The 20,016-nt window shown below is 45.2% G+C and overlaps 3 protein-coding genes across 3 annotated transcripts in view; all 3 read left to right on the top strand.

Moving 5' to 3' along the window:
• The first annotated feature begins 2,706 nt into the window (after nt 1–2,706).
• Nucleotides 2,707–6,710, top strand: LOC112486369 (uncharacterized protein K02A2.6-like). Its single transcript, XM_025052764.1, has one exon. The coding sequence runs from the start codon at nt 2,740–2,742 to the stop codon at nt 6,670–6,672; it is 3,933 nt and encodes a 1,310-aa protein (XP_024908532.1). The 5' UTR covers nt 2,707–2,739; the 3' UTR covers nt 6,673–6,710.
• Nucleotides 6,711–7,062: 352 nt separating this feature from the next.
• Nucleotides 7,063–11,389, top strand: LOC112486370 (uncharacterized protein K02A2.6-like). The gene has a single exon (XM_025052765.1). The coding sequence runs from the start codon at nt 7,096–7,098 to the stop codon at nt 11,026–11,028; it is 3,933 nt and encodes a 1,310-aa protein (XP_024908533.1). The 5' UTR covers nt 7,063–7,095; the 3' UTR covers nt 11,029–11,389.
• A 4,400-nt stretch (nt 11,390–15,789) lies between these two features.
• Nucleotides 15,790–20,016, top strand: part of LOC112486334 (uncharacterized protein K02A2.6-like) — an 18,633-nt gene continuing 14,406 nt past the window's right edge. The window contains exon 1 of the mRNA XM_025052704.1: nt 15,790–17,985. Coding sequence (XP_024908472.1) covers nt 15,823–17,985 — 2,163 coding nt within the window. The 5' untranslated portion in view covers nt 15,790–15,822. The remainder of the gene's footprint in view (nt 17,986–20,016) is intronic.

Genomic DNA, 20,016 nt, shown 5'->3' with positions numbered 1-20,016 from the left:
CCTCTCAAGGCTTCTGGCAGTTAAAGCTGCATGAGGACAGTACAAAGTACTGCACTTTCAATACACCGTATGGGCGCTACTGCTTCCAGAGAATGCCTTTTGGCATATGCTCCGCTCCAGAAGTATTCCACCGAACAATGGAGCACATCATAGAGGGCATTGAAGGTGTACGTGTGTATGTTGATGATCTGATCTTATGGGGATCTACTCTTGAGCAACACAACGAAAGGCTCATCAAAGTGCTTCGGAGAGTCCAGAAGTACCAGCTGAAGCTGAACAGATCGAAGTGTCAGTTTGGTGTGAACGAAATCACCTTTCTTGGTGATAAGTTGTCAGCAGCCGGTGTTGAACCGGATAGAAGCAAGATCAAAGCAATACTGGACATGCCAAGACCTGAAGACAAAAAAGGTGTGCTGCGGGCACTAGGCATGATCAATTTCATTGGAAAATTCATACCAAACTTATCCTCCAAGACAGTGCACTTACGAGAGCTACTGCGTGACAGGTGTGAGTTCAAGTGGACATCTGAACATGAGGCAGAATGGTCCCGTCTGAAAACTACTCTCACCACAGAGCCAGTGTTGACGTTTTTCGATCCATCAGAAAGGATAAAGATATCCACCGACTCATCAAAGGATGGCATTGGAGCCGTTCTGCTGCAGACATCTGGAGAAGACTGGAAGCCCGTCGCCTATGCGTCGAGAACGATGACAAGTGCTGAGTGCCGCTACGCTCAAATTGAAAAAAGAGTGTTTGGGACTGGTGTACGGTTTCCAGAAGTTTCATGGCTATGTGTATGGCCTACCAAAGTTTGTAGCAGAGACAGACCACAAGCCGTTAATAGCCATCATCAAGAAAAACCTCAGTGAAATGTCACCACGCATTCAAAGGCTCATGATGAAGCTACAACGTTATGATTTTGACCTGATTTACACACCTGGAAAACACATAGTGGTAGCTGATGCTCTGTCTAGGGCAGTCACACAGAGCGAGGAGCATGACGAGTGTTCCACGGAAAAGGAAGTGAATCTTCATGTAAACCTGATCACTGAGACACTGCCCATGTCTGACATGAAATCCAGGCTGATCGCGGATGAAACAAAGAAGGATGTCGGTCTGCAGAGAGTCATCCAGCTGATGAATGAGGATTGGCCACGGGGTGAGTGTCAACAATATTACAACATTAGAGGGGAGCTGAGTTTGGTTAATGGACTGCTGTTGCGGAAGAACAGAATAGTCATTCCTCAGTCTCTGAGACCAGACATGCTTAAAAGATTACATGAAGGGCATCTAGGAATGGAAAAGTGCAAGAGAAGGGCTAGAACCTCGATCTATTGGCCAAGCATAAATGCTGATATAGACAGGATGGTGTCAAGATGTGCCACATGTCTAAAACATCAAGCAAAGCAGGCAAAAGAGCCCATGGCAATCACAGAGATACCTGACGAGCCCTGGCAAAAAGTTGGGACTGATTTGTTCTACTTGGATGGAAAGAATTACCTGCTGGTAATCGACTACCTATCCAACTATCCAGAAATTGCACTGCTTCCCAACATGTCAGCGGCCTGTGTGATTAAGCACATGAAATCTATCTTTGCCAGACACGGGATTCCTCAAGTTGTGTACAGTGACAACGGTCCCTCCTACAGCTGCAAAGAATTTCAGGATTTTGCGCAAGAATATGACTTTTGTCATGTGACTTCGAGTCCCCTGTATGCCCAATCAAACGGAAAGGCAGAGAAAGGTGTGCACATAGTCAAACAGCTGCTCAAGAAAGCACAAGAAAGTCATTCAGATCCATACTTAGCTCTGCTGAGTTATCGAGCTTCGCCTCTTGAGCATGGCCTGTCCCCTGCAGAAATTCTTATGGGACGCAGATTACGCACTACACTTCCCCACACCTCTGAACAGAAACAGAAGGAAGTGAAACAAAAACAAAAAGATCTTCAAAAGAGACAAAAAGCAAATTATGACAAGTCAACAAAAAGCTTAGTACCACTGGCTAGGCATGACACCGTGAGAATACATGATTCCAGCACCTGGAGCAAGAAAGCAACAGTTCTTGAAGAAGTGAGTCCAAGATCTTATAATGTCAAAACAGAAGATGGTCAAGTCCTCAGAAGAAATCGACGGAGTCTACTAAAAACACAAGACACCTGGCAGGAACAGACAGAGGAAGATTCTGAGGGAGATCCAGCCTCCACCACATCAGAGGATCCACTGCCAGATGATCACCAGAGGGCTGTAGAGACTGACTTGCCAGTGCTGAGAAGATCATCGCGCCCTGTCAAAGCACCTGACAGGCTGAATCTATAAGGACTATGAGCTGTATCCTTTTCAGTGAAGCTAGAGTTCATGTTTATGTTGTTTATGGAGTAATGTTAAGCTGAAAAGAAGAAGAAAAAAATCAATGGGTTCATAGTCATATGTGAGTGTTAAAATAATATAAAATACTTGGTGTGTGATGTTTTCATCTCAAGAAAAAGGGGGATGTAATGATAAGTAATGTTAAGTTAATGAGTTGCAGTTCTACCCCCTGCCACCAGAGGGCTGCAGATATAATGTATTCCCCGGATGTGTGTAGGTGTGTTAGAAGTCATCACGGACGAATAAGAGTGATGACAGCGTACCTGTATGGATGCTTACACCATCGTTAATAAACGTGTTCAGTGAAGAACCCAAGTTTCTTTATTTACTTAAGAAACATTACATGGTACCAGGAGTGGTCCAACAGATGTCATGGAAAGTGTGAAGCCGCCTGAACCTCTGAATTGGACGGGAAATGTGGACTGCGAGTGGCGAACGTTTAAGCAACGATTTAAGCTGTATCTGCAGGCACTGGGCCTGGACACAAAGCCAGACGCGCGGAAAATAGCACTGCTTCTCACCGTCGCGGGACCTCAGGCTGTGGAGGTATATAATACGTTCATATTTGCTGAAAGGGATCACCAGGAACAGTTCGACAAGGTTGTGGAAAAATTTGATGAACACTGTTCACCAAAGAAGAACGAGACCTTCGAGCGGTATGTGTTTCGATCCCGCATGCAATTGCAAGGTGAAAGTTTTGATGCTTTTGTGACGGACTTGAAATTGAAAGCAAGAACATGTAACTTCGGAGACTTGAAAGACTCAATGATTCGTGACCAAATAGTGTTCGGAGTGATCGAAAAAAAAATGAGAGAGAGGTTACTACGGGAGCCTGAACTGAAGTTAGCTGATGCTATCAAAATTGGCAACGCCAGCGAACTTGCTCAGCAGCATGCAAAAATATTTAGCGGTCAGAAGGATCAGGAGAGTGCAACGACGCACGTGGCTGCAGTGCATAAGCAAATTCAAAGACAGAAAAAACAGAGTAAACCACAAAAAGACACAGAGACATTTTCCTGCAAAAGATGTGGCAATCAGCATGCACCTAAACAGTGCCCTGCATTTGGCAAAATGTGTAGCAAATGTAAAGGAAAGAATCACTTTGCCAAGCAATGCTTTTCAAAATGGAAACAGAGTGGCAGTGATCGAGTCCACACAGTGGAGGAAACGGAGCTTGCTGATTCGTTCTTTGTCGGCATGGTAGCGCAGCATGAGGATGGCATGGCAGCACAGCCAAAAGACATTGGACAGTGCACAAATGCAACCTGTGCTGGAAAGGACAAGTGGAGTGTGCCACTGGAGATAAATGGTGCAGTCATTCCGCTGAAGTTAGACACAGGGGCAAAGGCCAATTTGATCAGTGAATGTGACATCAGAGCAATGAAGGTGAGACCACGCATCCATCCCAGCCCAGTGAAGCTCAAAGCCTACAATGGACACAACATTGACACAAAAGGCACATGCAAACTAAAAGTGAAAATTAAAGAAAAAGAGCATCACCTTATGTTTGTAGTTGTTCCGGATGGACATGACTCATTATTAGGTGACACTGCATGTGAAAATTTAGGCTTAGTGAGGAGGGTGTACTGCATTAACAATGTCAATAGCCAGACCAGTGTGGAGACAATAGTGAACCAATACCCAGACATCTTCAAGGGGTTTGGAGTCTTACCATTCACCTACAAGATACAACTGAAGGATGATGCACAGCCAGTCGTCCATGCTCCCAGGCGCATTCCAGCTCCCCTACGAGGAAAGCTGAAACAAGAACTGGATAGAATGCTGTCATTGGGTGTGATAAGGAAAGTAGAAGAGCCAACAGAATGGGTGAATTCGATGGTGTGTGTCAGAAAAACGAATGGAGAACTACGTGTGTGCATGGATCCAAAAGATCTGAATAACAACATAAAAAGAGAGCATTATCAAATACCTACCAGAGACGAGATAACAAGCGAGATGGCCGGTGCCAAATACTTCAGTAAATTGGACGCCTCTCAAGGCTTCTGGCAGTTAAAGCTGCATGAGGACAGTACAAAGTACTGCACTTTCAATACACCGTATGGGCGCTACTGCTTCCAGAGAATGCCTTTTGGCATATGCTCCGCTCCAGAAGTATTCCACCGAACAATGGAGCACATCATAGAGGGCATTGAAGGTGTACGTGTGTATGTTGATGATCTGATCTTATGGGGATCTACTCTTGAGCAACACAACGAAAGGCTCATCAAAGTGCTTCGGAGAGTCCAGAAGTACCAGCTGAAGCTGAACAGATCGAAGTGTCAGTTTGGTGTGAACGAAATCACCTTTCTTGGTGATAAGTTGTCAGCAGCCGGTGTTGAACCGGATAGAAGCAAGATCAAAGCAATACTGGACATGCCAAGACCTGAAGACAAAAAAGGTGTGCTGCGGGCACTAGGCATGATCAATTTCATTGGAAAATTCATACCAAACTTATCCTCCAAGACAGTGCACTTACGAGAGCTACTGCGTGACAGGTGTGAGTTCAAGTGGACATCTGAACATGAGGCAGAATGGTCCCGTCTGAAAACTACTCTCACCACAGAGCCAGTGTTGACGTTTTTCGATCCATCAGAAAGGATAAAGATATCCACCGACTCATCAAAGGATGGCATTGGAGCCGTTCTGCTGCAGACATCTGGAGAAGACTGGAAGCCCGTCGCCTATGCGTCGAGAACGATGACAAGTGCTGAGTGCCGCTACGCTCAAATTGAAAAAGAGTGTTTGGGACTGGTGTACGGTTTCCAGAAGTTTCATGGCTATGTGTATGGCCTACCAAAGTTTGTAGCAGAGACAGACCACAAGCCGTTAATAGCCATCATCAAGAAAAACCTCAGTGAAATGTCACCACGCATTCAAAGGCTCATGATGAAGCTACAACGTTATGATTTTGACCTGATTTACACACCTGGAAAACACATAGTGGTAGCTGATGCTCTGTCTAGGGCAGTCACACAGAGCGAGGAGCATGACGAGTGTTCCACGGAAAAGGAAGTGAATCTTCATGTAAACCTGATCACTGAGACACTGCCCATGTCTGACATGAAATCCAGGCTGATCGCGGATGAAACAAAGAAGGATGTCGGTCTGCAGAGAGTCATCCAGCTGATGAATGAGGATTGGCCACGGGGTGAGTGTCAACAATATTACAACATTAGAGGGGAGCTGAGTTTGGTTAATGGACTGCTGTTGCGGAAGAACAGAATAGTCATTCCTCAGTCTCTGAGACCAGACATGCTTAAAAGATTACATGAAGGGCATCTAGGAATGGAAAAGTGCAAGAGAAGGGCTAGAACCTCGATCTATTGGCCAAGCATAAATGCTGATATAGACAGGATGGTGTCAAGATGTGCCACATGTCTAAAACATCAAGCAAAGCAGGCAAAAGAGCCCATGGCAATCACAGAGATACCTGACGAGCCCTGGCAAAAAGTTGGGACTGATTTGTTCTACTTGGATGGAAAGAATTACCTGCTGGTAATCGACTACCTATCCAACTATCCAGAAATTGCACTGCTTCCCAACATGTCAGCGGCCTGTGTGATTAAGCACATGAAATCTATCTTTGCCAGACACGGGATTCCTCAAGTTGTGTACAGTGACAACGGTCCCTCCTACAGCTGCAAAGAATTTCAGGATTTTGCGCAAGAATATGACTTTTGTCATGTGACTTCGAGTCCCCTGTATGCCCAATCAAACGGAAAGGCAGAGAAAGGTGTGCACATAGTCAAACAGCTGCTCAAGAAAGCACAAGAAAGTCATTCAGATCCATACTTAGCTCTGCTGAGTTATCGAGCTTCGCCTCTTGAGCATGGCCTGTCCCCTGCAGAAATTCTTATGGGACGCAGATTACGCACTACACTTCCCCACACCTCTGAACAGAAACAGAAGGAAGTGAAACAAAAACAAAAAGATCTTCAAAAGAGACAAAAAGCAAATTATGACAAGTCAACAAAAAGCTTAGTACCACTGGCTAGGCATGACACCGTGAGAATACATGATTCCAGCACCTGGAGCAAGAAAGCAACAGTTCTTGAAGAAGTGAGTCCAAGATCTTATAATGTCAAAACAGAAGATGGTCAAGTCCTCAGAAGAAATCGACGGAGTCTACTAAAAACACAAGACACCTGGCAGGAACAGACAGAGGAAGATTCTGAGGGAGATCCAGCCTCCACCACATCAGAGGATCCACTGCCAGATGATCACCAGAGGGCTGTAGAGACTGACTTGCCAGTGCTGAGAAGATCATCGCGCCCTGTCAAAGCACCTGACAGGCTGAATCTATAAGGACTATGAGCTGTATCCTTTTCAGTGAAGCTAGAGTTCATGTTTATGTTGTTTATGGAGTAATGTTAAGCTGAAAAGAAGAAGAAAAAAATCAATGGGTTCATAGTCATATGTGAGTGTTAAAATAATATAAAATACTTGGTGTGTGATGTTTTCATCTCAAGAAAAAGGGGGATGTAATGATAAGTAATGTTAAGTTAATGAGTTGCAGTTCTACCCCCTGCCACCAGAGGGCTGCAGATATAATGTATTCCCCGGATGTGTGTAGGTGTGTTAGAAGTCATCACGGACGAATAAGAGTGATGACAGCGTACCTGTATGGATGCTTACACCATCGTTAATAAACGTGTTCAGTGAAGAACCCAAGTTTCTTTATTTACTTAAGAAACATTACATGGTACCAGGAGTGGTCCAACAGATGTCATGGAAAGTGTGAAGCCGCCTGAACCTCTGAATTGGACGGGAAATGTGGACTGCGAGTGGCGAACGTTTAAGCAACGATTTAAGCTGTATCTGCAGGCACTGGGCCTGGACACAAAGCCAGACGCGCGGAAAATAGCACTGCTTCTCACCGTCGCGGGACCTCAGGCTGTGGAGGTATATAATACGTTCATATTTGCTGAAAGGGATCACCAGGAACAGTTCGACAAGGTTGTGGAAAAATTTGATGAACACTGTTCACCAAAGAAGAACGAGACCTTCGAGCGGTATGTGTTTCGATCCCGCATGCAATTGCAAGGTGAAAGTTTTGATGCTTTTGTGACGGACTTGAAATTGAAAGCAAGAACATGTAACTTCGGAGACTTGAAAGACTCAATGATTCGTGACCAAATAGTGTTCGGAGTGATCGAAAAAAAAATGAGAGAGAGGTTACTACGGGAGCCTGAACTGAAGTTAGCTGATGCTATCAAAATTGGCAACGCCAGCGAACTTGCTCAGCAGCATGCAAAAATATTTAGCGGTCAGAAGGATCAGGAGAGTGCAACGACGCACGTGGCTGCAGTGCATAAGCAAATTCAAAGACAGAAAAAACAGAGTAAACCACAAAAAGACACAGAGACATTTTCCTGCAAAAGATGTGGCAATCAGCATGCACCTAAACAGTGCCCTGCATTTGGCAAAATGTGTAGCAAATGTAAAGGAAAGAATCACTTTGCCAAGCAATGCTTTTCAAAATGGAAACAGAGTGGCAGTGATCGAGTCCACACAGTGGAGGAAACGGAGCTTGCTGATTCGTTCTTTGTCGGCATGGTAGCGCAGCATGAGGATGGCATGGCAGCACAGCCAAAAGACATTGGACAGTGCACAAATGCAACCTGTGCTGGAAAGGACAAGTGGAGTGTGCCACTGGAGATAAATGGTGCAGTCATTCCGCTGAAGTTAGACACAGGGGCAAAGGCCAATTTGATCAGTGAATGTGACATCAGAGCAATGAAGGTGAGACCACGCATCCATCCCAGCCCAGTGAAGCTCAAAGCCTACAATGGACACAACATTGACACAAAAGGCACATGCAAACTAAAAGTGAAAATTAAAGAAAAAGAGCATCACCTTATGTTTGTAGTTGTTCCGGATGGACATGACTCATTATTAGGTGACACTGCATGTGAAAATTTAGGCTTAGTGAGGAGGGTGTACTGCATTAACAATGTCAATAGCCAGACCAGTGTGGAGACAATAGTGAACCAATACCCAGACATCTTCAAGGGGTTTGGAGTCTTACCATTCACCTACAAGATACAACTGAAGGATGATGCACAGCCAGTCGTCCATGCTCCCAGGCGCATTCCAGCTCCCCTACGAGGAAAGCTGAAACAAGAACTGGATAGAATGCTGTCATTGGGTGTGATAAGGAAAGTAGAAGAGCCAACAGAATGGGTGAATTCGATGGTGTGTGTCAGAAAAACGAATGGAGAACTACGTGTGTGCATGGATCCAAAAGATCTGAATAACAACATAAAAAGAGAGCATTATCAAATACCTACCAGAGACGAGATAACAAGCGAGATGGCCGGTGCCAAATACTTCAGTAAATTGGACGCCTCTCAAGGCTTCTGGCAGTTAAAGCTGCATGAGGACAGTACAAAGTACTGCACTTTCAATACACCGTATGGGCGCTACTGCTTCCAGAGAATGCCTTTTGGCATATGCTCCGCTCCAGAAGTATTCCACCGAACAATGGAGCACATCATAGAGGGCATTGAAGGTGTACGTGTGTATGTTGATGATCTGATCTTATGGGGATCTACTCTTGAGCAACACAACGAAAGGCTCATCAAAGTGCTTCGGAGAGTCCAGAAGTACCAGCTGAAGCTGAACAGATCGAAGTGTCAGTTTGGTGTGAACGAAATCACCTTTCTTGGTGATAAGTTGTCAGCAGCCGGTGTTGAACCGGATAGAAGCAAGATCAAAGCAATACTGGACATGCCAAGACCTGAAGACAAAAAAGGTGTGCTGCGGGCACTAGGCATGATCAATTTCATTGGAAAATTCATACCAAACTTATCCTCCAAGACAGTGCACTTACGAGAGCTACTGCGTGACAGGTGTGAGTTCAAGTGGACATCTGAACATGAGGCAGAATGGTCCCGTCTGAAAACTACTCTCACCACAGAGCCAGTGTTGACGTTTTTCGATCCATCAGAAAGGATAAAGATATCCACCGACTCATCAAAGGATGGCATTGGAGCCGTTCTGCTGCAGACATCTGGAGAAGACTGGAAGCCCGTCGCCTATGCGTCGAGAACGATGACAAGTGCTGAGTGCCGCTACGCTCAAATTGAAAAAGAGTGTTTGGGACTGGTGTACGGTTTCCAGAAGTTTCATGGCTATGTGTATGGCCTACCAAAGTTTGTAGCAGAGACAGACCACAAGCCGTTAATAGCCATCATCAAGAAAAACCTCAGTGAAATGTCACCACGCATTCAAAGGCTCATGATGAAGCTACAACGTTATGATTTTGACCTGATTTACACACCTGGAAAACACATAGTGGTAGCTGATGCTCTGTCTAGGGCAGTCACACAGAGCGAGGAGCATGACGAGTGTTCCACGGAAAAGGAAGTGAATCTTCATGTAAACCTGATCACTGAGACACTGCCCATGTCTGACATGAAATCCAGGCTGATCGCGGATGAAACAAAGAAGGATGTCGGTCTGCAGAGAGTCATCCAGCTGATGAATGAGGATTGGCCACGGGGTGAGTGTCAACAATATTACAACATTAGAGGGGAGCTGAGTTTGGTTAATGGACTGCTGTTGCGGAAGAACAGAATAGTCATTCCTCAGTCTCTGAGACCAGACATGCTTAAAAGATTACATGAAGGGCATCTAGGAATGGAAAAGTGCAAGAGAAGGGCTAGAACCTCGATCTATTGGCCAAGCATAAATGCTGATATAGACAGGATGGTGTCAAGATGTGCCACATGTCTAAAACATCAAGCAAAGCAGGCAAAAGAGCCCATGGCAATCACAGAGATACCTGACGAGCCCTGGCAAAAAGTTGGGACTGATTTGTTCTACTTGGATGGAAAGAATTACCTGCTGGTAATCGACTACCTATCCAACTATCCAGAAATTGCACTGCTTCCCAACATGTCAGCGGCCTGTGTGATTAAGCACATGAAATCTATCTTTGCCAGACACGGGATTCCTCAAGTTGTGTACAGTGACAACGGTCCCTCCTACAGCTGCAAAGAATTTCAGGATTTTGCGCAAGAATATGACTTTTGTCATGTGACTTCGAGTCCCCTGTATGCCCAATCAAACGGAAAGGCAGAGAAAGGTGTGCACATAGTCAAACAGCTGCTCAAGAAAGCACAAGAAAGTCATTCAGATCCATACTTAGCTCTGCTGAGTTATCGAGCTTCGCCTCTTGAGCATGGCCTGTCCCCTGCAGAAATTCTTATGGGACGCAGATTACGCACTACACTTCCCCACACCTCTGAACAGAAACAGAAGGAAGTGAAACAAAAACAAAAAGATCTTCAAAAGAGACAAAAAGCAAATTATGACAAGTCAACAAAAAGCTTAGTACCACTGGCTAGGCATGACACCGTGAGAATACATGATTCCAGCACCTGGAGCAAGAAAGCAACAGTTCTTGAAGAAGTGAGTCCAAGATCTTATAATGTCAAAACAGAAGATGGTCAAGTCCTCAGAAGAAATCGACGGAGTCTACTAAAAACACAAGACACCTGGCAGGAACAGACAGAGGAAGATTCTGAGGGAGATCCAGCCTCCACCACATCAGAGGATCCACTGCCAGATGATCACCAGAGGGCTGTAGAGACTGACTTGCCAGTGCTGAGAAGATCATCGCGCCCTGTCAAAGCACCTGACAGGCTGAATCTATAAGGACTATGAGCTGTATCCTTTTCAGTGAAGCTAGAGTTCATGTTTATGTTGTTTATGGAGTAATGTTAAGCTGAAAAGAAGAAGAAAAAAATCAATGGGTTCATAGTCATATGTGAGTGTTAAAATAATATAAAATACTTGGTGTGTGATGTTTTCATCTCAAGAAAAAGGGGGATGTAATGATAAGTAATGTTAAGTTAATGAGTTGCAGTTCTACCCCCTGCCACCAGAGGGCTGCAGATATAATGTATTCCCCGGATGTGTGTAGGTGTGTTAGAAGTCATCACGGACGAATAAGAGTGATGACAGCGTACCTGTATGGATGCTTACACCATCGTTAATAAACGTGTTCAGTGAAGAACCCAAGTTTCTTTATTTACTTAAGAAACATTACATGGTACCAGGAGTGGTCCAACAGATGTCATGGAAAGTGTGAAGCCGCCTGAACCTCTGAATTGGACGGGAAATGTGGACTGCGAGTGGCGAACGTTTAAGCAACGATTTAAGCTGTATCTGCAGGCACTGGGCCTGGACACAAAGCCAGACGCGCGGAAAATAGCACTGCTTCTCACCGTCGCGGGACCTCAGGCTGTGGAGGTATATAATACGTTCATATTTGCTGAAAGGGATCACCAGGAACAGTTCGACAAGGTTGTGGACAAATTTGATGAACACTGTTCACCAAAGAAGAACGAGACCTTCGAGCGGTCTGTGTTTCGATCCCGCATGCAATTGCAAGGTGAAAGTTTTGATGCTTTTGTGACGGACTTGAAATTGAAAGCAAGAACATGTAACTTCGGAGACTTGAAAGACTCAATGATTCGTGACCAAATAGTGTTCGGAGTGATCGAAAAAAAAATGAGAGAGAGGTTACTACGGGAGCCTGAACTGAAGTTAGCTGATGCTATCAAAATTGGCAACGCCAGCGAACTTGCTCAGCAGCATGCAAAAATATTTAGCGGTCAGAAGGATCAGGAGAGTGCAACGACGCACGTGGCTGCAGTGCATAAGCAAATTCAAAGACAGAAAAAACAGAGTAAACCACAAAAAGACACAGAGACATTTTCCTGCAAAAGATGTGGCAATCAGCATGCACCTAAACAGTGCCCTGCATTTGGCAAAATGTGTAGCAAATGTAAAGGAAAGAATCACTTTGCCAAGCAATGCTTTTCAAAATGGAAACAGAGTGGCAGTGATCGAGTCCACACAGTGGAGGAAACGGAGCTTGCTGATTCGTTCTTTGTCGGCATGGTAGCGCAGCATGAGGATGGCATGGCAGCACAGCCAAAAGACATTGGACAGTGCACAAATGCAACCTGTGCTGGAAAGGACAAGTGGAGTGTGCCACTGGAGATAAATGGTGCAGTCATTCCGCTGAAGTTAGACACAGGGGCAAAGGCCAATTTGATCAGTGAATGTGACATCAGAGCAATGAAGGTGAGACCACGCATCCATCCCAGCCCAGTGAAGCTCAAAGCCTACAATGGACACAACATTGACACAAAAGGCACATGCAAACTAAAAGTGAAAATTAAAGAAAAAGAGCATCACCTTATGTTTGTAGTTGTTCCGGATGGACATGACTCATTATTAGGTGACACTGCATGTGAAAATTTAGGCTTAGTGAGGAGGGTGTACTGCATTAACAATGTCAATAGCCAGACCAGTGTGGAGACAATAGTGAACCAATACCCAGACATCTTCAAGGGGTTTGGAGTCTTACCATTCACCTACAAGATACAACTGAAGGATGATGCACAGCCAGTCGTCCATGCTCCCAGGCGCATTCCAGCTCCCCTACGAGGAAAGCTGAAACAAGAACTGGATAGAATGCTGTCATTGGGTGTGATAAGGAAAGTAGAAGAGCCAACAGAATGGGTGAATTCGATGGTGTGTGTCAGAAAAACGAATGGAGAACTACGTGTGTGCATGGATCCAAAAGATCTGAATAACAACATAAAAAGAGAGCATTATCAAATACCTACCAGAGACGAGATAACAAGCGAGATGGCCGGTGCCAAATACTTCAGTAAATTGGACGCCTCTCAAGGCTTCTGGCAGTTAAAGCTGCATGAGGACAGTACAAAGTACTGCACTTTCAATACACCGTATGGGCGCTACTGCTTCCAGAGAATGCCTTTTGGCATATGCTCCGCTCCAGAAGTATTCCACCGAACAATGGAGCACATCATAGAGGGCATTGAAGGTGTACGTGTGTATGTTGATGATCTGATCTTATGGGGATCTACTCTTGAGCAACACAACGAAAGGCTCATCAAAGTGCTTCGGAGAGTCCAGAAGTACCAGCTGAAGCTGAACAGATCGAAGTGTCAGTTTGGTGTGAACGAAATCACCTTTCTTGGTGATAAGTTGTCAGCAGCCGGTGTTGAACCGGATAGAAGCAAGATCAAAGCAATACTGGACATGCCAAGACCTGAAGACAAAAAAGGTGTGCTGCGGGCACTAGGCATGATCAATTTCATTGGAAAATTCATACCAAACTTATCCTCCAAGACAGTGCACTTACGAGAGCTACTGCGTGACAGGTGTGAGTTCAAGTGGACATCTGAACATGAGGCAGAATGGTCCCGTCTGAAAACTACTCTCACCACAGAGCCAGTGTTGACGTATAAAGATATCCACCGACTCATCAAAGGATGGCATTGGAGCCGTTCTGCTGCAGACATCTGGAGAAGACTGGAAGCCCGTCGCCTATGCGTCGAGAACGATGACAAGTGCTGAGTGCCGCTACGCTCAAATTGAAAAAGAGTGTTTGGGACTGGTGTACGGTTTCCAGAAGTTTCATGGCTATGTGTATGGCCTACCAAAGTTTGTAGCAGAGACAGACCACAAGCCGTTAATAGCCATCATCAAGAAAAACCTCAGTGAAATGTCACCACGCATTCAAAGGCTCATGATGAAGCTACAACGTTATGATTTTGACCTGATTTACACACCTGGAAAACACATAGTGGTAGCTGATGCTCTGTCTAGGGCAGTCACACAGAGCGAGGAGCATGACGAGTGTTCCACGGAAAAGGAAGTGAATCTTCATGTAAACCTGATCACTGAGACACTGCCCATGTCTGACATGAAATCCAGGCTGATCGCGGATGAAACAAAGAAGGATGTCGGTCTGCAGAGAGTCATCCAGCTGATGAATGAGGATTGGCCACGGGGTGAGTGTCAACAATATTACAACATTAGAGGGGAGCTGAGTTTGGTTAATGGACTGCTGTTGCGGAAGAACAGAATAGTCATTCCTCAGTCTCTGAGACCAGACATGCTTAAAAGATTACATGAAGGGCATCTAGGAATGGAAAAGTGCAAGAGAAGGGCTAGAACCTCGATCTATTGGCCAAGCATAAATGCTGATATAGACAGGATGGTGTCAAGATGTGCCACATGTCTAAAACATCAAGCAAAGCAGGCAAAAGAGCCCATGGCAATCACAGAGATACCTGACGAGCCCTGGCAAAAAGTTGGGACTGATTTGTTCTACTTGGATGGAAAGAATTACCTGCTGGTAATCGACTACCTATCCAACTATCCAGAAATTGCACTGCTTCCCAACATGTCAGCGGCCTGTGTGATTAAGCACATGAAATCTATCTTTGCCAGACACGGGATCATTACATGAAATCTATCTTTGCCAGACACGGGATTCCTCAAGTTGTGTACAGTGACAACGGTCCCTCCTACAGCTGCAAAGAATTTCAGGATTTTGCGCAAGAATATGACTTTTGTCATGTGACTTCGAGTCCCCTGTATGCCCAATCAAACGGAAAGGCAGAGAAAGGTGTGCACATAGTCAAACAGCTGCTCAAGAAAGCACAAGAAAGTCATTCAGATCCATACTTAGCTCTGCTGAGTTATCGAGCTTCGCCTCTTGAGCATGGCCTGTCCCCTGCAGAAATTCTTATGGGACGCAGATTACGCACTACACTTCCCCACACCTCTGAACAGAAACAGAAGGAAGTGAAACAAAAACAAAAAGATCTTCAAAAGAGACAAAAAGCAAATTATGACAAGTCAACAAAAAGCTTAGTACCACTGGCTAGGCATGACACCGTGAGAATACATGATTCCAGCACCTGGAGCAAGAAAGCAACAGTTCTTGAAGAAGTGAGTCCAAGATCTTATAATGTCAAAACAGAAGATGGTCAAGTCCTCAGAAGAAATCGACGGAGTCTACTAAAAACACAAGACACCTGGCAGGAACAGACAGAGGAAGATTCTGAGGGAGATCCAGCCTCCACCACATCAGAGGATCCACTGCCAGATGATCACCAGAGGGCTGTAGAGACTGACTTGCCAGTGCTGAGAAGATCATCGCGCCCTGTCAAAGCACCTGACAGGCTGAATCTATAAGGACTATGAGCTGTATCCTTTTCAGTGAAGCTAGAGTTCATGTTTATGTTGTTTATGGAGTAATGTTAAGCTGAAAAGAAGAAGAAAAAAATCAATGGGTTCATAGTCATATGTGAGTGTTAAAATAATATAAAATACTTGGTGTGTGATGTTTTCATCTCAAGAAAAAGGGGGATGTAATGATAAGTAATGTTAAGTTAATGAGTTGCAGTTCTACCCCCTGCCACCAGAGGGCTGCAGATATAATGTATTCCCCGGATGTGTGTAGGTGTGTTAGAAGTCATCACGGACGAATAAGAGTGATGACAGCGTACCTGTATGGATGCTTACACCATCGTTAATAAACGTGTTCAGTGAAGAACCCAAGTTTCTTTATTTACTTAAGAAACATTACATGGTACCAGGAGTGGTCCAACAGATGTCATGGAAAGTGTGAAGCCGCCTGAACCTCTGAATTGGACGGGAAATGTGGACTGCGAGTGGCGAACGTTTAAGCAACGATTTAAGCTGTATCTGCAGGCACTGGGCCTGGACACAAAGCCAGACGCGCGGAAAATAGCACTGCTTCTCACCGTCGCGGGACCTCAGGCTGTGGAGGTATATAATACGTTCATATTTGCTGAAAGGGATCACCAGGAACAGTTCGACAAGGTTGTGGACAAATTTGATGAACACTGTTCACCAAAGAAGAACGAGACCTTCGAGCGGTATGTGTTTCGATCCCGCATGCAATTGCAAGGTGAAAGTTTTGATGCTTTTGTGACGGACTTGAAATTGAAAGCAAGAACATGTAACTTCGGAGACTTGAAAGACTCAATGATTCGTGACCAAATAGTGTTCGGAGTGATCGAAAAAAAAATGAGAGAGAGGTTACTACGGGAGCCTGAACTGAAGTTAGCTGATGCTATCAAAATTGGCAACGCCAGCGAACTTGCTCAGCAGCATGCAAAAATATTTAGCGGTCAGAAGGATCAGGAGAGTGCAACGACGCACGTGGCTGCAGTGCATAAGCAAATTCAAAGACAGAAAAAACAGAGTAAACCACAAAAAGACACAGAGACATTTTCCTGCAAAAGATGTGGCAATCAGCATGCACCTAAACAGTGCCCTGCATTTGGCAAAATGTGTAGCAAATGTAAAGGAAAGAATCACTTTGCCAAGCAATGCTTTTCAAAATGGAAACAGAGTGGCAGTGATCGAGTCCACACAGTGGAGGAAACGGAGCTTGCTGATTCGTTCTTTGTCGGCATGGTAGCGCAGCATGAGGATGGCATGGCAGCACAGCCAAAAGACATTGGACAGTGCACAAATGCAACCTGTGCTGGAAAGGACAAGTGGAGTGTGCCACTGGAGATAAATGGTGCAGTCATTCCGCTGAAGTTAGACACAGGGGCAAAGGCCAATTTGATCAGTGAATGTGACATCAGAGCAATGAAGGTGAGACCACGCATCCATCCCAGCCCAGTGAAGCTCAAAGCCTACAATGGACACAACATTGACACAAAAGGCACATGCAAACTAAAAGTGAAAATTAAAGAAAAAGAGCATCACCTTATGTTTGTAGTTGTTCCGGATGGACATGACTCATTATTAGGTGACACTGCATGTGAAAATTTAGGCTTAGTGAGGAGGGTGTACTGCATTAACAATGTCAATAGCCAGACCAGTGTGGAGACAATAGTGAACCAATACCCAGACATCTTCAAGGGGTTTGGAGTCTTACCATTCACCTACAAGATACAACTGAAGGATGATGCACAGCCAGTCGTCCATGCTCCCAGGCGCATTCCAGCTCCCCTACGAGGAAAGCTGAAACAAGAACTGGATAGAATGCTGTCATTGGGTGTGATAAGGAAAGTAGAAGAGCCAACAGAATGGGTGAATTCGATGGTGTGTGTCAGAAAAACGAATGGAGAACTACGTGTGTGCATGGATCCAAAAGATCTGAATAACAACATAAAAAGAGAGCATTATCAAATACCTACCAGAGACGAGATAACAAGCGAGATGGCCGGTGCCAAATACTTCAGTAAATTGGACGCCTCTCAAGGCTTCTGGCAGTTAAAGCTGCATGAGGACAGTACAAAGTACTGCACTTTCAATACACCGTATGGGCGCTACTGCTTCCAGAGAATGCCTTTTGGCATATGCTCCGCTCCAGAAGTATTCCACCGAACAATGGAGCACATCATAGAGGGCATTGAAGGTGTACGTGTGTATGTTGATGATCTGATCTTATGGGGATCTACTCTTGAGCAACACAACGAAAGGCTCATCAAAGTGCTTCGGAGAGTCCAGAAGTACCAGCTGAAGCTGAACAGATCGAAGTGTCAGTTTGGTGTGAACGAAATCACCTTTCTTGGTGATAAGTTGTCAGCAGCCGGTGTTGAACCGGATAGAAGCAAGATCAAAGCAATACTGGACATGCCAAGACCTGAAGACAAAAAAGGTGTGCTGCGGGCACTAGGCATGATCAATTTCATTGGAAAATTCATACCAAACTTATCCTCCAAGACAGTGCACTTACGAGAGCTACTGCGTGACAGGTGTGAGTTCAAGTGGACATCTGAACATGAGGACAGCTCAGCCCCTCTCTTCACCCTAGTGTCCAATACATACGGCCGGATGTCAGATGACACAACATTGACCTCCAGCCTAGGGTGTCCTGGTGCCAAGTGCACTGATGGACACCCTTATGCTTGAACATGGTGTTTGTTATGGACAAACTGTGACTAGCACAGAAGTCCAATAACAAAACACCACTTGGATTTAGATCGGGGAGGCCGTTCTTCCCAATCACGCCCCTCCAGGTGTCACTGTCGCTGCCCACGTGGGCGTTGAAGTCTCCCAACAGGACGATGGAATCCCCGGGAGGAGCACTGTCCAGTACCCCTCCCAGTGTCTGCAAGAAGGCTGGGTATTCTACACTGCTATTCGGCCCGTAGGCCGAAACAACAGTGAGGCACCTGTCCCTGACCCGAAGGCGCAGGATAGCGACCCTCTCGCTCAGTGGGGAGAACTCCAACACACGACTGGCAAGCTGGGGAGCTATAAGTAAGCCTACGCCAGCACGCCGCCTCTTACCGCGAGCAACTCCAGAGTAGAAGAGAGTCCAGCCTCTCTCAAGGAGTTGGGTCCCAGAGCCCAGACTGTGCGTGGAGGTGAGCCCGACTATATCTAGTCGGTATCGCTCAACCTCCCGCACGAGCTCAGGCTCTTTTCCCCCCAGCGAGGTGACATTCCATGTCCCCATAGCCAGAGTGGTTGTCCAGGGATTGGGCCGTCGGGGTCTCCGCCCACAACCGCCACCCAAATCACCCAAATCACCCAAGGCACCGGGCCCTTGTGGGCCTTCCTGCGGGTGGTGGGCCCACAAGGTCCGGAGATTGGGCTGGCCACTCTATAACCTTAACTTTGTTGGTCTAGAACCCAGATGCTGCTTGCTTACTGGTGTGTTTGAGGTCGTTGTCTTGTTGAAACACCCATTTCAAGGGCACTTCCTCTTCAGCATAAGGCAGCATGACCTCTTCAAGTATTTTGATATAAGCAAATTGATCCATGGTCCCTGGTATGCGATAAATAGGCCCGACACCATAGTAAGAGTAACAGCCCCATATCATGATGCATGCGCCACAATGCTTCAAGGTCTTCAGAGTGTACTGTGGCTTGAATTCAGTGTTTGGGGGTCTTCTGACTGTCTGCGGCCCTTGGACCTAAAAACAACAGTCTTACAAAATGTTTCTCTATTTCTTTTTAGACCGGTCGATATGTTCTGCTCGATATGGCAAATTGTATCCTCTTCAGCACGTCTTTTTTTTAACAGTGGGACTTTGCGGGGGCTTCTTGCCGATAGATTAACCTCATACAAGCATCTTCTAATTTTCACAGTACTCACAGATAACTTCAGACCATCTCTGATTTCCCTGGAGCTGATTGGCTGAGTCTTTGCCATTCTGGCTATTGTTCGATCCATTCAAATGGTAGTCTTTCGTTTTCTTCCACGTCTCTCTGGTTTGGCTTTCCATTTTAAAGCATTGGAGATAATTTTAGCTGAGCAGCCTATCATTTTCTGTACTTACTATATGTTTTTCCCTCTCCAATCAACATTTTAATTAAAGGACGCTGTTTTTCTGAACAATGTCTGGCACGACCCATTTTCTCAGGTTTTCAGATAGAATTGCATATACAACGTGTGCTGGCTTCATCCTTAAATAAGGGCCACCTGAATGACACCCGTTTCTTCACATAATGAATGACCTCTCTGATTGAACTCCACACTGCTATTTTTTGAACACGCCCCTTTCACTTAATTATTAAATTACACAGACTCAGGCGCATTCATGTCATGAAAGTTGGGTCTGTTGGTTTCTCTGACTCTACTACACCTACTGGTAAATTATTTGCCATGTCATAATATGATTTATACCAAAAACACTGATTGAGCTGGTTAACCCTTGTGTGGTGTTCGGGTCTGTGGGACCCGTTTTCACTTTTTAATAAAAGAAAAATGATATAATTATTTAATTTTTCAAACTGAGACTCACTGGCTTTGGCTCATTTTCTGTGAAGAACATATATCAGAATACATATTTAATGACCACACACCATACACCCCCC

Source organism: Cynoglossus semilaevis, chromosome W (assembly GCF_000523025.1).
Source record: "Cynoglossus semilaevis isolate Cse_v1.0 chromosome W, Cse_v1.0, whole genome shotgun sequence".
In the NCBI taxonomy this organism is placed as follows: domain Eukaryota; kingdom Metazoa; phylum Chordata; class Actinopteri; order Pleuronectiformes; family Cynoglossidae; genus Cynoglossus; species Cynoglossus semilaevis.
Note: the sequence above shows the minus strand (reverse complement) of the source record. Positions and strands in the feature narration are given on the sequence as shown.